The sequence below is a fragment of the Stegodyphus dumicola genome, chromosome 1 (assembly GCF_044657685.1).
Source record: "Stegodyphus dumicola isolate Sdum_Otavi_A_Nest chromosome 1, ASM4465768v1".
Lineage (NCBI taxonomy): Eukaryota > Metazoa > Arthropoda > Arachnida > Araneae > Eresidae > Stegodyphus > Stegodyphus dumicola.
The window spans coordinates 133610960-133631033 of record NC_140768.1 but is presented as its reverse complement, the minus strand read 5'-3'; the positions used below and the strand labels follow the sequence as shown (position 1 = coordinate 133631033).

General features: G+C 31.5%; 1 protein-coding gene across 3 annotated transcripts in view; it reads right to left on the bottom strand.

Moving 5' to 3' along the window:
- LOC118179349 (organic cation transporter 1-like) overlaps positions 1-20074 on the bottom strand; it is a 225317-nt gene that overhangs the window by 89118 nt on the left and 116125 nt on the right. For all 3 annotated transcript variants that reach the window (XR_015042199.1, XM_085820863.1, XM_085820858.1), the window contains exon 2: positions 12036-12139. Coding sequence is in view for 2 of the 3 variants with exons in the window: in XM_085820863.1 (XP_085676989.1) it covers positions 12036-12139 (104 nt within the window). In the remaining variant the exon portion in view is untranslated. The remainder of the gene's footprint in view (positions 1-12035; positions 12140-20074) is intronic.

The following is a 20074-nucleotide window of genomic DNA, read 5'->3' as shown; positions in this document are numbered from 1 at the left end:
TCATTTTAGCTCTAGTGTACGAAGCGTTCTTATTTACTTATTTTAAAGTATTTAATTTAAGTAATATTTTAATTTTTTTAAACGTTGGTATGATGGTTTTTAATTCGATATTCAATTTACGTAATATTTTATTCCAATTAAACGTTGGCGCAATGTTTTTATAGTGGTATTTTTATTCTATTTCTATGCTATATGAAAGTAATAATTTAACCTTTCTTTAGTATTTTATACTCGTAGTAAATGTATTTATTCTATATAATATATATATATATTATATTATATATAACGTATTTTAAAGTATTTAAATTTAATAATATTCTAATTCTTTTAAATGTTGGATGATGTTTTTTATTTCGATATTCAATTTCAGTAATATTTTAATCTAATTAAACGTTGGCACAATGTTTTTATAGCGGTGTTTTTATTCTCTTCTTTGCTATATGAAAGTAATAATAACCTTACTTTAGTATTTTATACTCATAGTAAATGTATTTATTTACACTTGCCTGCCATCTTAAAAAACGACATTTTCGAGAAAAAAAAATTAATCCATTATTTCTAACGATATTTATTTTTTTTTTTAAGTTTCGAATACTTTACTATGCGTAAAAACAGCGTTTTTTCAAGATGGCTGGCATTTGTAGAAATTGCGCCAACAATTGCGCCAACATAAATCGCCAAAAATTCGTGCAACCGTCTACCAAAGTAGCACCGTTCACGTTCCCATTCTGCTCTCTTGTTCACGTTCCCGTTCTGCTCTCTCTTGTACACGTTCCCGCTCTGCTCTCTCTTGCTCGGCTATTTCTTCTGCTTTTCTCTGCTCAGCCGCAGCGTATTCTTTCGCAGCTTCTTCTTCATAGTCCTCGGCATTTAGAATAGCCTGCCTAATTTCTCTTACTCTATTTGCCTGAGACACATTAGTTTCAAACTCCTCCGCTAACTCCAATAGCAGAGCTTTAGTAAATTTCCTCATAAACTCACCCATTATGGAAAATTAAAGAAAAATAACCTACCCCGAAAACCAATAACACAAAAACAACAACAGGTCTATCTCTCCAAAACTGAATAATTCCCTAACAATTCTGAACACAAATTGCCTTACAACACTTAATGATAATACCTATGCCTACAAACAAAGCGTATATAAAAAAATGCTAATTAAGAGGCAACCTTTTCCTGCTCTATATCCAAAATAAGCCTAGTCTCGAAAAACTGGCATAACCTCTCCAAAATCACAAAAAAAAAATGGTACTCACCAATTTTGAAGACGCCTTCGATTGACTCTCCTGGCACGACTTGGATATTCTTCCGGGAAATTTCACTATTTTGTGGCACTAGATCACGTTTCCTCTGGCGTTCCCTTCTGACACACTGTCACTTGTCACTGAAGAGGCTTCACCACGCGAACTGTCCTTGCACGCAAAATTAGATCGTTCTTGAAGAGACGAAAGTCTTGACTGTTAACATAAAACTCAAGTTCACAGACGAAAAAGGTCCGTTCCTAAATTTACTTTCAGGAACAATCCCTAAAAGCTGCCACCAACTTTTAATATTTACTGCTGTGGTGTAGTGGCCGAAACCGCTATGCAAACCCTGGGTTGTGACATCAGGTTGAAACCAAAACACAGCATAATAAAATTTATTGAATGCTAAAAAAAATGGCTACATACAATTCTGCAGAGAAAAAACTGAATCCTTTCCTTAAAATCCAATACTATACATTTTACGTGCGAGAGCAATTCGTGGCTCTCGAGCTTGCGTTTTAAACATTGCCAACGATTTAATTATTTTAATATAGACTATTTTAACAACTATTGAAAACGTGTTTGTAAGTTAAAAAAATAATAATTTTCAGCTTATTCTCACGAGACATCCTTGTCCATATTAATCTTCAGTCTCTTCTTCTTTTATGAGACCTTATCACACATTAAAGGATTCAAAATGAAGATACTCATGTAAACTTTCCGAAATGAAATGTACAGTATTTCAGCAAATATTCACTTAACTTCTAACTCGTTTGTAGTTTTGTTAAATCATATGTAATGAGCGTATGTGAGATACGAAATGCATTCATATGCGAACAAAATAACAAACATTTAACTATCTGGCAGTGAATAAAGTTACATTGGAAATGAAAAGTAGAAAAATATATCTGTATGGAAAATCTTGATGATAATTTCTGAGTGTGTTTTTTTCGAATAAAAATCGTTAAAGGTTCTTAGGTTAGTAATGAACTACAAAATTCGGTCAAGTTTCATCAAAAACGACGTAAGAAGTTCTCCGTACTGTAAAAATATTACTTAAATTCTTTAGCTTCATAACTTCCCTCAGACATTGGCAAGACATTGGCAGACTGTCAGGGCAATACAAGATAACTATGTGTTTAATAGGTTAATTCAAACCTATGAAAGAAACAACGTTTGGGAAAAAAATATGCACATTTTCAAGAAAAATATTCTCTTATGTTTTTTCGGTATTATAATTGTAAACAAAATGGAAAAATTAAGTATATACGTAGATAAATCTCATGAATAAAGGTAAATTAACATGAAATGTTTCCTTAACATCTATGTAAATGGAAAACAGAGATCGTAATATATTTGAAAAAATAGTTCATATACAGTGCATTAAAACTTTGCTACCGATCTATGAATTCATGGAAATCAGCGAGAGAAGTCATTTATCACGTTCGCATGCTAACAGTATATTCTCTTGTAGTTCTAATCTTTTTGCTTTTGAGTTGTAGTATTTCTGAATTTGAAGATTTAAAACACAAAATCACTCTGATTTATCAACTTGTAAATGTACAGTCAACCAAATGGAAGATTTATGCATAAGTAAATGTACTACAGACAAAATAAAATTAAAAATTCATCATTATTTTCATGCTCTGTTCATGAAACTAGTTCGGACGTATCGCATCGGAACATTTTCAGAAAAAATATTCGTTTCTTGTTCACGTTTTTGCATACACAGATACTAATTTTGTTGGAAATATGGCATTTTCTTATTCCATTTTATATTTCACTATTAAAGTCTGGCTTGGGAAAATTGTTTTCCGTGGAAATGGCATAATTGTCCTATATGTCTGCACTGTTGTAATAAATTACATTACTAACAAGTGTGAATAAAATCTCTAGTTATACAGGAATTATCTTGAATGTTTAAGTTCTTCACGAATACATCTTTTTCTCGGTCCTTACATGCTTTTCTGTATTTATCACTCAAGTTCATTGTGTACCTCTCTTTTATCTAATTTGTGAAGTATTCCTGTTTGAATAGTAACATTTGAATATGTTTAACTGATTTTAAAGTGTATATTTTGGTCAATGCGTGGGGAAATGAGGAACTGTGACACTAAGTGTTCTAAGCATTCCATATTGCATTTTTCTTAAGAGTACAGTCAGTTAAAAGATAAATGTGTTTCGTACTTTGTGAAAATTTTATTTATTTATTATGCGTCATGCTCATGATAAATAAAAATGTTATACATGTGTGCAGGACTGTGTGGCTCCAGTGTTTAATTAAAATAATACTTTTCAAAAAGTGTGGTCTTTTTTATGACATATTAAAATGCGTTAAAATTTTTAAAGTTGGTTACTATAGTAGATCATCATATACACTTTCTGTCATTATTACCTATTTTGTATAATTATTTGTGTGTGATTTTATTTACTATCTATGAGAAGTTAAATGTCAAAAAAGCTGAAAAAGTTCATTATTAAGCAATGTCAGTTTGAAATTGCTATCTTAAAAATATTTGTGTTAGGTCTTTTATGTTAATTACTATGTTGGATTATTTTTTGGAACTCTATGCAATATTTCGTGTAATGTATCATAACTATGTAGGAGTAATTTGTCAGGTATGATAAATTAAATTTCGTCCTCAAAAGGCTGTAAGAGTTCAGTGCTAAATAAATTATAGACAATGTGAAATATGGGTATTTTTCAGTTAAGTTACAATGAATACCTTAAAAATATTCCAAGTTAACAAATTTTTATGTTCCGAGTTGAGAAAAAGGCGATAAAATTTCATTTCCATGGCTGAATATTAATTGCATGTGTATGACTTTAAGTTCTCCTTCACAAAATGTGACTATAATTCAAATTTAAAATAATACGTTACATTGTGGATATTCTTCTCTGTAGTTAAAATATAATTCAATCTTCTGTACCTCGTTAAGAGAGTAAGGCTATGATAAGTTCAAATACAGTAGTGTTTATAAAGTTCGGCGGTAAATGGTGGAATCATATTAAGAATCCGAGAGACGTTTTCACATGAAGGAAAAATCAAAGTTCAGTGTATGTTTGGTGATTTAAATAGGATGTGTGCAAGAAAATACAAGATATTTTTGTAAAATTTTTCAAAGAGTTAGCAAAATTTGTGTTAGTAGTATACATGAATCTTACTGAATGAAAGGAAGTGTTCTGAATATATATGTATAAATGTCTGTAGAGTAAAATAAGAAGAAATGAAGTACTATTCGTACGTATCTAAACTTACCTGGGTAGAAATGCTCCATGTATTGGTTTGAATGGGCTTCATACAATGAAAATTTATTGCTTCTTATAAGATTTGTTTAAAGTCAGTAAGTCTTACAATAGAGAAACATGTGTAAGTCTGTATTTATTATAGAGAAAAGGAATCAGAAATACAGCATGAATATGTTTTATAAGTTAAATATAAGGGTAAATGTGTAAATGGAAAGTGTAAAAATTACATTTGACAGACATAGTTTAGTGAATCCTTTGAATAAAAGTAAGACGTGTAAAAGAGAATCAACAAAGTTTTGTATAGTTGGTAATACAGCCATTAATAGTTAGTACAATACATTAGAATAGAAAGTTCTGATTATCTCCAACTTAGTAGTAAAAAAGTAAGAAATGTAGTATTCCAGTTAAACTATATAGAATGAACATTGTGCATATTGGTTTAAAGTTACAGAAAATATTATCTAGTGAAGTTATTTCCAGCATGTAAATTCCAGCTTAAAACTTCGAAGAGAGAGAAATGTAGGTAAGTTTACTTTTGGAGAAATTGAAACTTAACATCATATAATATTTAAAACAAGGGGGAAAAGTTAAGGGTAAAATTAAAATGTAACAAGAAAAAAATTTTAAAGGACAGAAAAAAAAAAAAAAAAAAAAAAACTAAAATTTACGTTGGAATTAAAATACAGTAGGGAAAAAACAAAGGACTGCATTTGTGTAAACAAAAAACTGAAAAAAAATTAAATTTATGAAAACAAATATTAATTTTGTAAAAATAAATAAAGGTAGAAATGTAGTAACACTTTTTTTTAAATAAAAAGTGAAAAGGAAAAATTAAATTTGTAAAAAGAAAATTACTTTTGTAAAAAAGATAAGTTTAAAAAAAAAAAAAACTTTTGCGAAATAAAAAAGTGAAAAGGAAAAAATAAATTCGTAAAAGTAAAACATTACTTTTTTAAAACCAAAAAAAGAAAGTTAAATATAAAGAAATTAAAGTAAAAATACGAAAAGGAAACAGAAAATAACTTTTGCAAAATAAAAAGTTAAAAAGAAAATGTAAATTCACTTTTGTAGAAATAAACGTCAATTTGCGAAAAGTTAAAAATAAAATTTGTGTTTGGAAAAGGGAAACATAGAAAAATTAATAAATTAAATATTAGAAAGTATGAGAAGAAAAAAGAAAACCATTAAAAATATCCCAATAAAATAAAAGGAGAAATTTAAAATGCGGGTAAATCTTCCATTTAAAACAGCAATGAATAAAGTATTTTTTTAGAAGGCAGAAGAAATCCTAGTCCGTTTCAAAAAGATAAACATGCCCATTGGTTACAAAAAAGGATATTATTAGCAAGAATCTAATTGGCCATCAAGATTGCATTCGTTCACCGTCGTGAAAAAACAAATTTGTGACGTCGTTGGCGTCAGATGATGAAAGATGGCACTGGTGGTGTCACTTCCTGTTCCAGGCCCCTCTGGATACTGGCCACACCCCCTTTTCAGTGACGTCACTTCCGCCTACCGGTTTCGGACGGTTACTGCTGGCAAGGAATTTACACTAATATTTCGCAATCAAAAATTTGTATTAAAATTTGAAAGGGAGGAATGTCTATAAAAAATTAAGCTATAACGCAAATAACTGAACATTACATTATATATATATATACCAAAGATTGAATTAATTAATTGAAATTCATTTAAATCGAAATTAATTTCTTAATACTTGCGCAATAGCTGCAAAGTAGAAATTTACTTTTATAAGTGATTCAAATTCTGAAAACATATTCAATGCCATTGCCTAAGGTTACAAAAATAATTTTATTGGTCGATGTTTCTATATACTTTATATGATATAAACACACACTTTCTTCACTAATTTTCACTTCTTCTAAAAAGATAATTTAGCATCGCAAAATTGACAGCCGGCAAAGACAGCCAACGGCAAGCCACTTTAGGCATCTCCGAGGAAAGTTTTTTTTTTTTTTTTTTTTTTGTAAATTTCAGAAATTCCACGACATTTAGCGTAATTCGAAGTTCTCGTTTGGGTATTAGAATAGGTCCTACCTTGTGGTTTTGGGGAAATTCTAACGAAGAATTAAATAAAAATTTCGTAAATGAAAAATAAGTATAATAACAACTGTAAAAAGCAATATAAAAATAACAACAGGAATTAAACAAATAATTGAGATATTCGAAATTAGATTGGTTTGGTTTAATTTAATTACGGCAAAGCGCACTAGGGCTATCTGCCTAAGGGGAGGGATGCCTTCGTGGAGGACTTTCTAAGGGAAACTGGCTCGTATACACTGTGATAAGGTCGCATAAAGGAAGAAGAAACTGAAGATTAATGTGGACAAGGATGTCTCGTGAGCATAAGATGAAAATTATTATTATTTAACTTCCGAATACGTTTTCAATAGTTGTTAAAATAGTTGTTATTAAAATAATTAAATTGTTGGCAATGTTAAAAACCCAGGCTCGAGAGCCACGTATTGCACTCGCACGTAAAATGTATAAAATTTGATTTTAAGAAATGATTGAGTTTTTTCTCTTGTTGATTGTATGCAGCCATTTTTTGGGCGTTCAATAAAATTTTCATGTGCTGTTCTATCGTTAGCGTTTTCATTGGAGTTCAACACCACACCAAAACACGTTACACATGGCGAAAACCACGAAAAACGCCGATGCATCGAACCTTGGACCGACCTACCAGTGTTCAGCGACTTTACCGCTCGGCCGCTGGTGGGCTCTATTTGAAATTAGAATATTAACTCAATATTCGTGGAAAAATCTAGTATTCGCAAATCTTATAAAATTTCTTGAAATTCAAGAAAATAATGGCACAAATTCGCGGAGTAATAAAATTATTGCTCTGCTGATTATTATATAAATATTTGAAATTAAACATCGATAAATTACGAATCTTTAAATAATAATAAAAGTAATTGCATTAGAAACGAATATTATTATAGAACATTAACAGTTGCGTTAATTGATATGCTTAAGTTTAAGGAATATCTACCAAATAAATGAAATTTTGAAATATGTAGATGTTGGCAAAGTCAAAATAAAAACTGTCTCGCAAATCTGTCAGAACTTGGCCTAGAAAATTAAGCCTCAGAAAGATTGCTTAAAATGAAGAAAATGTTTAATCCTCGACAGTCGTTTAATCTGAATTCGCACTACTTAAGATTATCTACATCTCAACTATCAATTAAAATGTCACGTAGAAAAATGTTTTTCGTAAGAATTGTGCAACTCTGTTCAGAAAAAGTTATTTGCTACACGTTGCTATTATAAAGAAAGTTGCTATTATAAAGAAAGGCAAGATGAACTTTTTTTATTTCCAAATATTACTCATGCGTAGAATAGAACCTTCATTCATATAATTTTTATGTCGCTGGTGTATTTTAAGAATGCTTCAGGAATTATTCATACTCATTAGAAATCCAATCACGTTGGGCACAATTTCAGCAAAGAAAATAAATAAGTAAATAAAAAAATGGCAACTCTGGACGCCCGTTGAAGGTTACGCTTTTGTGATTGTGAAGTTTTCGTTCAAAAACAGGTGTTGGGGTTGCATTGATTGAAATCTACAGCATTGCAAGTACTGTTTTTGTTATTTTTAACATAAATTATCATTTATAGTAAATATTATTAGAATGCATGCAAGATGGGAGAAAAATGTAATCTATTAAGAGGAAACATTTCAGAAAAGCTCTTCATTAAAACTGATAATTCTTGAATGCCTTTATATTTCAGTCTCAATAAACAATTTGCATGGAACGGAAATTGAAAAATTATTATTACATTACCCAATTCTTGAAATTAAAAAACAAATCGAAATATGTATATTTATACTATGCGCCAATTCCATATGCAGACAATGTTTTTAGCATTTTTAGTGAAGTATTTCTATTTTATTTGAAAACATTTATTAAAAGTAAAAAAGACTGTTTTTCGTGTAAAAGTTAACACATACAAAATTTCTCAAAATTCATAAATTTTTAAAATTATTCTCTAAATTTTTTTTTAAATCTAAAAACTTACTATATTTAAAGCTATGAAAATTTGTGTTAACTTCCAGGAGTTAAAGCAACAAGAATCAACTGAAGAAGAAAGTTCTGTATTTAACCTTCGAAACTAGTCCTGCAAGTTTATGAATATCACTTGATTTTTGTTGCTTAAATTCCCTCCAATAATCGTCATTCGGCGAGTTATTTTAACTCAAATTTGTGTTAACATATTAAAGCCAAATAATTGTTCTACTAATTGGAATTTATCCCTACAAGACAGTATAAAATTTTAGCTTTTACATTCACAGGCTCTTCCTAGTCGTAGCGAAGAAAAACTGCAATTAGTTAAATACTCGTTATGTTTTAATAAATTAACAAAAATTGTGGCTCTTTTAAAAATGCAAAATTGCAAGAAATGCGATTAGTAAAAATTTTTTAGAGGGGGGTGAAAATGAGTATAAGAACATATTTAATAATGACTGCTGTTTTATCCAAAATCGAACTACTAATCATCAAAAACACCAATGTAAATAATTTTATTTTTTCAGTTAACTCCCTAAATTTATTCTCAACTATTTTGAATTAAAGATTGACAGAGGTATATAAAAAGATCTAATTCGAGAATTCTCCCCTCCTCTTTCATGTTATGAGATCCACCACTGGCCAGTTGGCAGGGCCACTGAATACTGGTAATTCATCTAGGTTCAAAACCGAGTGGGCTGGTTGCTTGTGTGATTTTTGTGGTTTTGTGCATGCGTAACGTGAATACGAGTCTGTTTTCCTTATAAAGCCCTCCACAAAGGCACCCTTAGGCCTTTGCTTTGCCGTATTCAAATAACAAACTAAACATTTTGGATACTGTGGTCTATTGTGAAGGTTAAGCGTTTTACAGATGGATTCGGGTTGAAATATCGGATAACAGATGTACACTTATGATTTAGAATCCCTGTAAAATGAGGCGCCTAAAATCTGTCAGTCCAAATATCTTTTAAACAGATTGATAGACATGAGAGGAATGAGAATGTAGATTCTCGGATTCCATTCTTCGAGACATTTTCGGTTGTATGGCATGGCGCTTAGATAGAAAATCCGGATAAACTTTGCATTAATAAACTAATTAATCTGAATTCAGTAAATCTATTATTTCAGTGACTTCAAACTATTATTGCACGTGATGCAAATGCGCGATCTGAAAGTAGTTTACGGGCTGCAATTAAAAAAATTATTACTTAAAGTATTTTTAACAAAATATTATATATGTATCAAAACATACAAATAAAAATGACGCAAAGAAAAACGTCAAATTCATGTTCATTTTCTGCCTGAAATCTAAAAGGTTGGTATTTGCAAGAAACTTTTGTTATCATAATCTGTAATTCAAATGTATTTAGAGCGAAATTATAATATCAAAATTTTCAGACTGACACACATTTATTCAAATAGTTGTAAAATATTGAAGTTACTATTAAATAACTTACTTAAAATTTAAAAAAAAATATATGAAAACATCCCAAGAGTGACAAAACTTAAGTTTAAATAGTGACAACCTATTCTCTTTCCTTTATAATTTTATGGCGTACATAGAAAAATGCATATCGGGATTAATTATAAACATCGTATATTTTTAATCTTCGCAATAATTTTATGTAAATAATTATAATCTTTTTCATTCCTTACTACACCTTTCAGCTACAACACATCATAATATTTTGTTTTTCGTAAAGTTTGTAACCTTGGAGGGGAAATTACTAGAAAACATCTTCATCGCAAACTGTAGATACACATCGAGCAACCTGGTCCTTTCAGTAGACTTCTTTCTGAAGTGCTACATTTTAGATTCTCCATATCTCTTGCCAGTATTCTAAACACTTTTCTTAATCCTGTCATAGCTGTGCCAAAAACTAATTTTTCACGACTTCAGTGTTATAATGTAAGAAGATCAACTATACAATGTTTCCTCGCCACTTCGCGTTTCATGTTTTGCGACTTTAGTGCTTCGCGGGTTTTTCCAAAATATTCATCAAAAAATAAAAATGAAAAAATACAACCATGTCGGCAGCCTCGGAAAGGAGCGTTGTTTCATGTTGATGCGCGAGAGAGAAGGATCCCTACATGCCAAACAAAGAGATGAGTTGACTCAGAGTACATACCACGGGCCATGGAGGTAAGAAAGGTAAGCTTTCTTTCTACCTCCATGCCACGGGATCTCATAAAGGCCGCGTGATTGGTTTCCGGTGTGACATCGACCAATGCGAGTACGAGTGGATTTATCCTTGTGAATTGATTGTTTGCTCATCATCACAGCGTCACCTAGCATATTCTCTTGTTGTATCTCGCCAGTCTTGTCCATGATGTTGACTGTCTCGCATACTGCATACTGTATTTTAGTGTTGTATTGGCAATAACTTTTTTTTTTTTTGGTTAATTAAGCCCTTATAATGTCGCCTAAGTGCTGTGCCCCTGCGAAAGCTTCCTCTGGGGCGTCCAAGAGGAAGAAGATGATGACCATCAGCGAAAACCTCATGCTTGTCTAATATTCAGTGAGCATTAAAGGGCATGAAGAGTGAAACCATAAGTTCTGGCTGGAAGAAATTATAGCCGAACGTAGTGCGCGACTATCCGGCTTCACTTCTGAAGAAGTTTATCACTCAGCGGTGGAGAAGGCGGTGAGGCTGGCTCTCATCATTAGGAATGAAGGATTTGTCGACATGACAAAAGAAGATATCAGCGCCCTTATCGATTGCCACTCGGACCCACTGACCGATGAAGACCTCCTTGAGATGACAAGTCTGCAAGTGAGGAAGAAAACGAAGAGGAAACTGAAAAGCGTGGCCTTAACCCTGAAGAATCTGCAACAATTGTGCAACATGGCAAGAGCGATGCAACAATTTGCACAAGACATTGACGACAACACGGTTCGAGCTGTCGAGTTCAGCAATCGCGTTGACGGGGTTATGTCCTTGTACAGGGGAATTTTAAAGGAAAAGAAAAAACAAAGACAAGAACTACCCATCAACATGTTTCTCTCTAAGGTAAAGCCCCGGCTCTACCGTCAGCGCCTCCAGCAGAAGAGTCTCCGAGTGAGCCTAAAGCTTCTACGAGTCAAGTGAAAGCCTCTCCTTCGCCACCAACACAAGACCCTTCGCCTCTCTCAGAAAGCAATGTTGATTAATGCTTATTACTGTATAAGGTTTTGTAATTAACATTATTATTTAGCACTGACACGTTTAAGTAAGTACATATACTGTTGTAATTTTTGTCTTAAATGTGTAAAGTATAAACACTGTTTACATATTTAAAACATTCTTGTATCCGCATACACGAAAATTCCTAGGGGCAAATCCTACTTCGCGGTTTTTCAGCTTTCGTGGAAGGTTCTGGTCCCTATTAACCGCGAAAAACGAGGGATCACTGCGCTACGAAATAAATACACCATCACACTATTTTATTTTACAAAATAATGGTTAACGGCATACCTTCATACTTAAGGCAGGAACCGATTTTATTTTATATACTGATATTGGTACTTACTTGTCGGAGAGAGTTCCATACACTGGAGTACCGATTATGCTACCGACGTTCGTCAATGTCATAACCATGCTAGCCAGGTGAGCATTATCACATACCATGTTCCACTGGAATAAAGTAAGATAATTTTTATTAAATTTGATAAATTAAGTAAAACAACAAAAATTACAGTATGATTCACGTAATTCCACTTTTATGCATACAAGCCTAATACATATAAGTCATAATATGTTTACTGGAATAAAATAAGATAATTTTTATTAAATTTGATAAATTAAGAGAAAACCAAAAATAGCAAGCAACTTACTGAGGAAAAAAAATGCCTTGTAATCATCTTGTGGAGATTTATTTAATTTTACTAATAATTAATTTTTAGTTAAGGCGACTTCCTTTTCACACACGCTTTCTTGCCAGAATGTTAATAAGCTACAGCGTTTGTATTCAAATGATTTAGAAAGTGCTACTTAAGGGAAAGTTTTAGAAGGTAGTTTTATAGCGTGTTATGCCTGTTTTAAGGCCACGTTGCTATTTTGAATTACTAGCAATTAAACTCCTGTGGCATTCAATGCTTTTAGCTATAAAGCTTGTTTCCGCCGACTTCTACGAGCCAGAGCCTTCCTGTGCGTTAAATTATTCTGTGAGCCGCTGGGCTAAAGTAACTATATTTTATTCTAAGTTCATCGTTACCCGTTTGAGTTAAGCTAGAAGTGTTGACTTTGCGTAAGCCCAAGTGCAGCCATCTGTTAGACTATATTGAGAGAATAAAAGATTCTTTACACCCTTCTTCTAATTTTTATACCATAGTTAAAGACCTGAGGATAATTCCTCATACACTCTTTTGGAGCTCGTTAATTTATGCTCCCAGAGAGAATGAGATTCTATAATGTTATAGAAAGAAAAAGTCCAAAAAAGATGCGGTGAACTCGTTTGCCGATATTGGAATGCTAAGAAGATCTTCTGTTTTAATAAAATTTATAAAAACGGTTGTTCAATGATTAGATATATGTCATTACCCAGATTCTAATTCAGAAGTCAAACAACAAAAATCAGCGTTATATTTTCAAAATTTTTTCACAGGACTAGTGTTTCGATGGTTTTACCGAACCACCCTCCTCAGCTGCAAAACCGCAAATGAACAAGACAGGAAATAATGATTAATTAGATAAGAAAGCCTGGACAAGAATAAGCAAGTGGCGCCATCTGTTGATGAAACCAGAACTAAAACATAATTTGTTTAAAGGCCGAAGGCAAAGATGGATTTTGGTTTTGGTTTGAGAGGTTTATTATTGAGTTTCACATTATGAGCGATAAGATGCCTAATCATTTCTTTCTGTGAATCTGAAACTAAATGAACTTGAAAGCTTTTTCGATAGGAGCCAAAATCTTTGGAATCGAGGGTTTACAGGTTTGTGAGAAGTTAAAATTATATTTTAGAATTCTCTCTTGTTCTTATGAAAGACTAACATTAGAAATATCAACTATTGGCTTGATGTTTACAATGGGAAGATTTTTTGAACTACTTGAACTGGAAGACTGTAAAAGAAGTTTTTCGAATTTGACTGCAAGGGTGCTTTTATGACGGTTAATTGCATTCTCCGTTCTAGACCAAGACTTTTGTTCAAGGGCAGTGAATTTTGGATATGAATTAGCGAGTTCCAGATGAAGCTTATAGAGTTCATGTTCAATTTTGGACAATTGTTGACGTGTATGCCTTATGATGGACCGAAGTAAGGCAAGCTTGCAATTTAACAGAATTCTTGAAAAGCGACTGGAAGGTTTTTGATTAGATTTGATTTGAATAAAATTGGGGATCAAAATTTTACATTTACATTCAAGTAAAAAGTCAAGATGATTCAGAAATTTATGCCGTTTCAGGCGTAATTTAGTGAAACGATTAACGGATGAAGGCATGATAAACAATGCAGAAAATCAAACTAAATTAACTAAGCATTAATAAAGCACACACAAAACAGCAGAAAAATCCCTCACTGAAACGAATAGAAAAACAAAGCGTTTGTAACCAAAATGCATGAAATCAGACAAGTAAAGCACAATATCCAAATATACGAAACATAAACAGAACTTCAAAATTGCAAAAAAGTACTTACCGAAATCCATGCAATCACAAAATGGCGGCCGCACCACGTGCAAAAACCCACGTGCAATCACAAAATGGCGGTCACACCACGTACACACTCTTGTTTTAGGAAATTATAAAAATTCTGTTGTCATTCCCAAAGGAAACACAGAAGTCTTCTGTTGCTCAACATTGTTGGTCCGAAAATCACACTTTCAATTTTTCTGCTGCCAAAATTATTCAAAAAACATCTTTCATTGGAGAACTGGATTTTCTAGAGGCATTTCACATTCAAAAAATCTTTCTGTTCTAGTTAACGATCCTAATTCCAATCCATCTTTGCCTTCGGCCTTTAAAGAAATTATGTTTTAGTTCTGGTTTCATCAACAAATGGCGCCACTTGTTCTTCTTGTCCAGGCTTTCTTATCTAATTAATCATTATTTCCTGTCTTTTTCATTTGCGGTTTTGCAGCTGAGGAGGGTGGTTCGGTAAAACCATCGAAACTAGTCCTGTAAACTTTTGAAAATATAGCGCTGATTTTTGTTGTTTGACTTCTGAAGTAGTATTTATTCAGCGTGTGAATTATTACCCAGATTGTTTTTGGTTTTCAGACACCTTATAAGCAAAATCTGAGCTCCCTATTTTAAGTAAAGAGCATGAGATGGCTGGTATTCCTCAGGCTAGGGGGGTTGTACGCTGAGGAATTGAATCTAATAGGTCTTGTGAATTTCTGGGAAATGAAGAATAAATCAGTGTTTTCATAACTGCAATAACTTATACAGAAAAAGGGTCCAAATAATATTTTAACTTGTTACAGTAATTGTCTTCGATAATCGTTTTACATTAGTCTCTTTAACTGAAGATGCATAGCTGATCAATTCAGACTCTTCTAGAATTTGATAGAATTTTCACGCTATCATCAGGGTATATTGTTCTCAGAAGCCAGTTTATCATCCTTAATTTTAGAAATCTTCTCGTTCATTTGACATCACATTAGCTATTGAAGGTGTTAGCAAAGCTGCAAATTTATGAATATTACGCCGATTCTTGTGCTTTAACTCCTCAAATAATTGATATTCGGGGTGTTATTTTAACTTAAATGGTATCAGTTGAAAGTTTTGAAAACATTAGTTTTTTATGAGTAATGTAAACATGGTATTACGAGTAGCTTGACAGTTCCAAAGTCCTCGGTTTCAGGAACTTCTAGATAGTCCTGGAAGAATCATATATGTATGATTTCATTTTATTTTATTTTGATTATTTCTTCTGTGCAAGATTCAGCTTAGATCATTATTTCACAGTGAAATTTACTGTATCAAGCTGCTAAACAAATTTTGCAATAGATATTTTCAAAGCATGAAACACTGAATGAATTTATATATTCATTTTTAAAAAATTTCAGTATATATATATAAATTTGTTTACTAATTTTAAAGCAACATTAATTAAGATGTTTGTTTTAAATCAGCTTTCGAGTTTTATTTGTTTTATCGTTTTTCACTATAAAAGTCGTAGTTCTCTCATGTAAAAAGTATAAAAACTCACTGAGTAAAATCAACTACGAATAAGTTTAGAATGTAACCTGTTAAATACTTTTAACATGGCCTAACTTCTAAATCCTGTTTATAGGAAACGAGAAAAATAAATAAAGCTGATTTTTTTTTTTCCTTCGCGATAATCGTGCATGTTACATGCACTCTGTATCTATCACTTACATGCATCTAGCTAAACTGGTTAGTTTGATTAGTTTTATCTCAGAAATGACCTTGAAGCGTCGCATTTCTTTCTGCTTTAAGGTGTGGCTTCGAAACGCGAATTTGTTGAAAATAATTTAATAATTTATGCATAGTGTATATTAAATAACTTAAATGGTACGCCGATGTTAACGTTCTTATAGTACTTCTTTGATAATAATTGATAAGATAAAATTGTAAATGCAGTTAAAATTCTTAATATTTCTCTGATTTTTTTTTTTTTTTACTTCCATGTGCGAAGTAAAAAAAGTATGGTAATCACGAAAAATTCCGGGTATCATATTTCAACGAAAATATCCATTTTGACAGCTATTAAATGAAATTTAACGATGTTTTTGCGTGACATCTGTACGTAGGGACAGAATAAAGGACTCGTTTTCCCCAAACGAATTATAAAACTGATTTAAGTTGGATTCAGAAGAGATTTTTTCGTGGCGTCTGTACGTACGTACGTATGTATGTATCTTGCATAACTCAAAAACAAGTAACCCCTCAGAACGCTGAAATTTTGTATATAGGACTGATATAACATGTAGATGTGCACCTCCTATTTTGTTGCAATCGGCCGCACCAAAAGTATATAAATATATATGTGTGTATATATAGATATATATGCCCCCTCTGTTACTCGGCTCAGTAAGCTTAGTTTCTTTATTCTTATAGGTTTGTAAATTGTGCATTTTTTCTTTAAAAATGATGGGATTATGTTGTTCTTATCTTCCGGTTAAGATTTTTATGCCTTTAGTTAACCTGTATGTTATAATTGTAGAATTATCAACAATTTAAAAGTTGTTTAAGTGCTGCTAAGCCTAATTTTTTTTAACATAGCAGCCATATTTGTTTACATCTGAAACTTAGTAGACTAGTGGATTTGTTGCCAATCTAGAGAACCTAAGTTTCGCAATAAAAGTAACGTCTTCTTTTATTATTGCGAATTAAATTATGCTTAATCTATTCAGGAATTATCATTTAAGTTATTAAATTATCCCATATATTGACTCAGCGTCCACAACAAATAAGTCAGTTTATGCGCCTTCAATGTCTTTTGTTTTGTGCACATAAAAATCTGCCTCCTTGCCCGCTGGCTGAATTACTTGTTTTTGCGTAGAAACTATAATTATATTTGTGTAAAAATAAATAAATAAATAAATAAAAAATTAATTGTTTTAACTGTATTTGATGTTTTATGTTTTTCTATAGCTTTCAATTTTTAATATGGATATTTTGAGTTTTTATGAATTTTTGCCTTGTCGCGAAGTGAGAACTGAATTAATTGAATAAAAAATATATCTCTAATGAAATTCGAGGAAATAAGTTTAAATGTAAGGCAGGAAAAAATGCGTATAATTTGATTTTCGGTACAAGGAAGTCATGTGGTGTACACATCAGACTTTTTTCTAAGACATATAGGATTCATGCTCGTGAGAGAAAAATTCGGTTTTTTTTAACCATTCATATGTTTTTGCATTATTTATACTCTTTGTAATTAAGTTCTAGATTTTTTTTCATTCTTTGTGCTAAATTCTACGTTTTCATATTTTTTAAAATTATATATTTTTTTAAAATCAGTGTTGTATTTATTTACACTGTGTTAGTTACATTGTTTACATGTATTTACCTGTTTACTTGTGTTTTGTTGCATTTATTTGCATTGTTTACTTGCATTATATTGTGACCGTGTAATAAACCTTAAGTAAACTTTAGAATGGAATTTTGGCTGGCCTATATGTTATTATTAGTGACCTATAAGTTACTGTATTTGTTGCTTCTATTTTGAATTTCATCGTCCAAAGAAATCTGTTATTCATTTTTCTTTTAGTAAACTTTAATGAAGGAGTTTAAAAATTTCTCAAAGATGCGAACTTGAACACTCACAACAAAAATATCATGTTAATAAGGTGATGGTGCTCTTTTTAAAGTGCATAAAATGCCCCCCCCCGAAGAATAAATAGAGTAATAATCAAGCAGGAAAAATAATTAAAAGAAAAGGCTTATCTTGATGTATGACGTTATTAGTTTTCCAGCTTATATGTGTAGCTTCAGACGTGCTATTTGCCCTTCTCTACGCTTATTGAAACTTTTATATTATTTTGTTTATTTTCTGTTTTAAATGTAAATTACGCTAGCAAGATTTTCTGTTTTAAATGTAAATTATGTTAGCAAGGTTATTTAAATGTTTTAAAGTTTCTCCAAAAACAGACACAGTATTGTAAAAATAAAATGAGAAATAAGTCATAAACTTAACTAACATATTTAAATTACATATTTTTAATATTTAAAATAAAATATAGCTATTCTGCTACCACATTACTTAGAGTGTCAACGTCTAGAACTGCAAAGAGAGTTACGCTAATCGTCCCGTGGTAATTTGTATTAAAAAATAATTAACTCAAATGAAGGTTTACAATAAAATTATTATTATTAACCCCTTAGTATGATGGTTATACAAAGCTGATAACACCAATAGAAATTCAAAATTTCCCAGCTTGTAAGAAATTCAATGCAAATTCAATTCAAACTAAAATACTAAATACAAAGTAGAACACACCTAAAATAACTTTTGCTCAAGACTCGAAATTTTCATGAAGCGTTTACGGTTACTTGAAGATAAAAACCAGTTAAGCAATTCGGATAAATAGTTAAGCAATTCTGGTAAATAGTAGGAAACTGTCTTAGAATAACTCGCTAACGATAGCTGCTAAAGCTTTCCTTTTCGAACATGAGAATTCCACTATTGTATGCTTTAACTAATTTGCATCCTTGTAGGAGTTCACGAAAATAGAAGTAAAGTCAAAATAATAATACTGTAACTGGTTTAATTAATATAGACCCTTACATAACTGTTTAAAATAATAAATTGTATTGAATTTAGAAGTATTAATGCACGGTTTCAGAAATTACGTGAAATATCTATTGTTTCATCTTTAAACCTAAAAATATAAATCAGAACAAAATTTCATGTTTTGTAATTTTATGTTCAAGTTATTTCGTTAAAAAAAATTGAGCAAATTTTTGTGAGCCTAATTTTATATTATTTAGCTCTGGTGATGCGTTATCACTTTTATTTTAGCTACTGGAGCATTTCCTTGCTGCTTATAGGAATACTGTGTTACTGGCATACGAAGTGTGCTACAGGATGTATTGTGGCGAATAAAACGTTAACGGAAATGACCAAAACTATAAAGCGATAAGGAATTGCTAGTTAATTTCGTAATCTGATTTGATCCTATAGCAAACTGACACATTCGATTCGTTCATTTTATACATGTGCTAATTTCTATACCATAATTGTTTGGTAATTTATTTTTATGTTATTTTATACCTTACTATGTGTTGTGTATTGTGGGTAAGTTTCATGAAATTCTACATGTAACTTTTTCAGTAATCGTGATTTTTGTGATTTTTCCTAAATTTATGATAACCAGTGTATTTTCAAATATATTGTGTAAAAATATTTGGTAATTGTAAAATTATTATAATAAGTTAAGGAAATATCAAAACTTCTAAAATATTTGGCGAAACTTCTAAAATATTTGTTTCTTAATAAACTTCTAAAATATTTGTTGCAATTCCCGCGACACCCAAAGGGGTCGCTATCCACAGTTTGAGAAACCCGATTTAGAATATTTATGAGTAAAAAATTGCTTGCCAAGTTTTTTCAGAAGGTGTTATGACTTTCGTCTATACCTGACAACAATTTGTATATCATTTCCTCTTATCGTTTATAAATAAATTTATTCTTCTCCCCCCCCCCAAATGGCGAATGTAACTGAGTGAAGAACATGCATTTAAACTTTTGGATGTTTTCGCAATGGAGTTTCTGCTGTAAAACCATTTAAAATATTTCAAAGGCCTTTGAGCACAGCACCTTTACCCATAACAAGAGCTTTTGAGTGGTTTAGATGATTAATATAAAGGTAGAGAAGGCTTCAAAGCCGAATCATGCTCTAAAAGATCACCAACTTCATCTAATCATAGATCAGTCGTGCCAGACATAGATCAATCGTGTCAGAAATGTGACGCTTAGCAAGCGTCACTAAACAATCACATATAACATCTAACGAATTCCTATATCATTTGAATCCTATGTAGCAATTTGAGTTAAATTTGGACTTGCTACGCGTCGCGTTGGGTTGCTACAAAAGGTGCATTTTTCTCAAAAACAATGTGTTCTAGCAATTCAGGGGATTTTTTTTCTCCGGTAGAAACT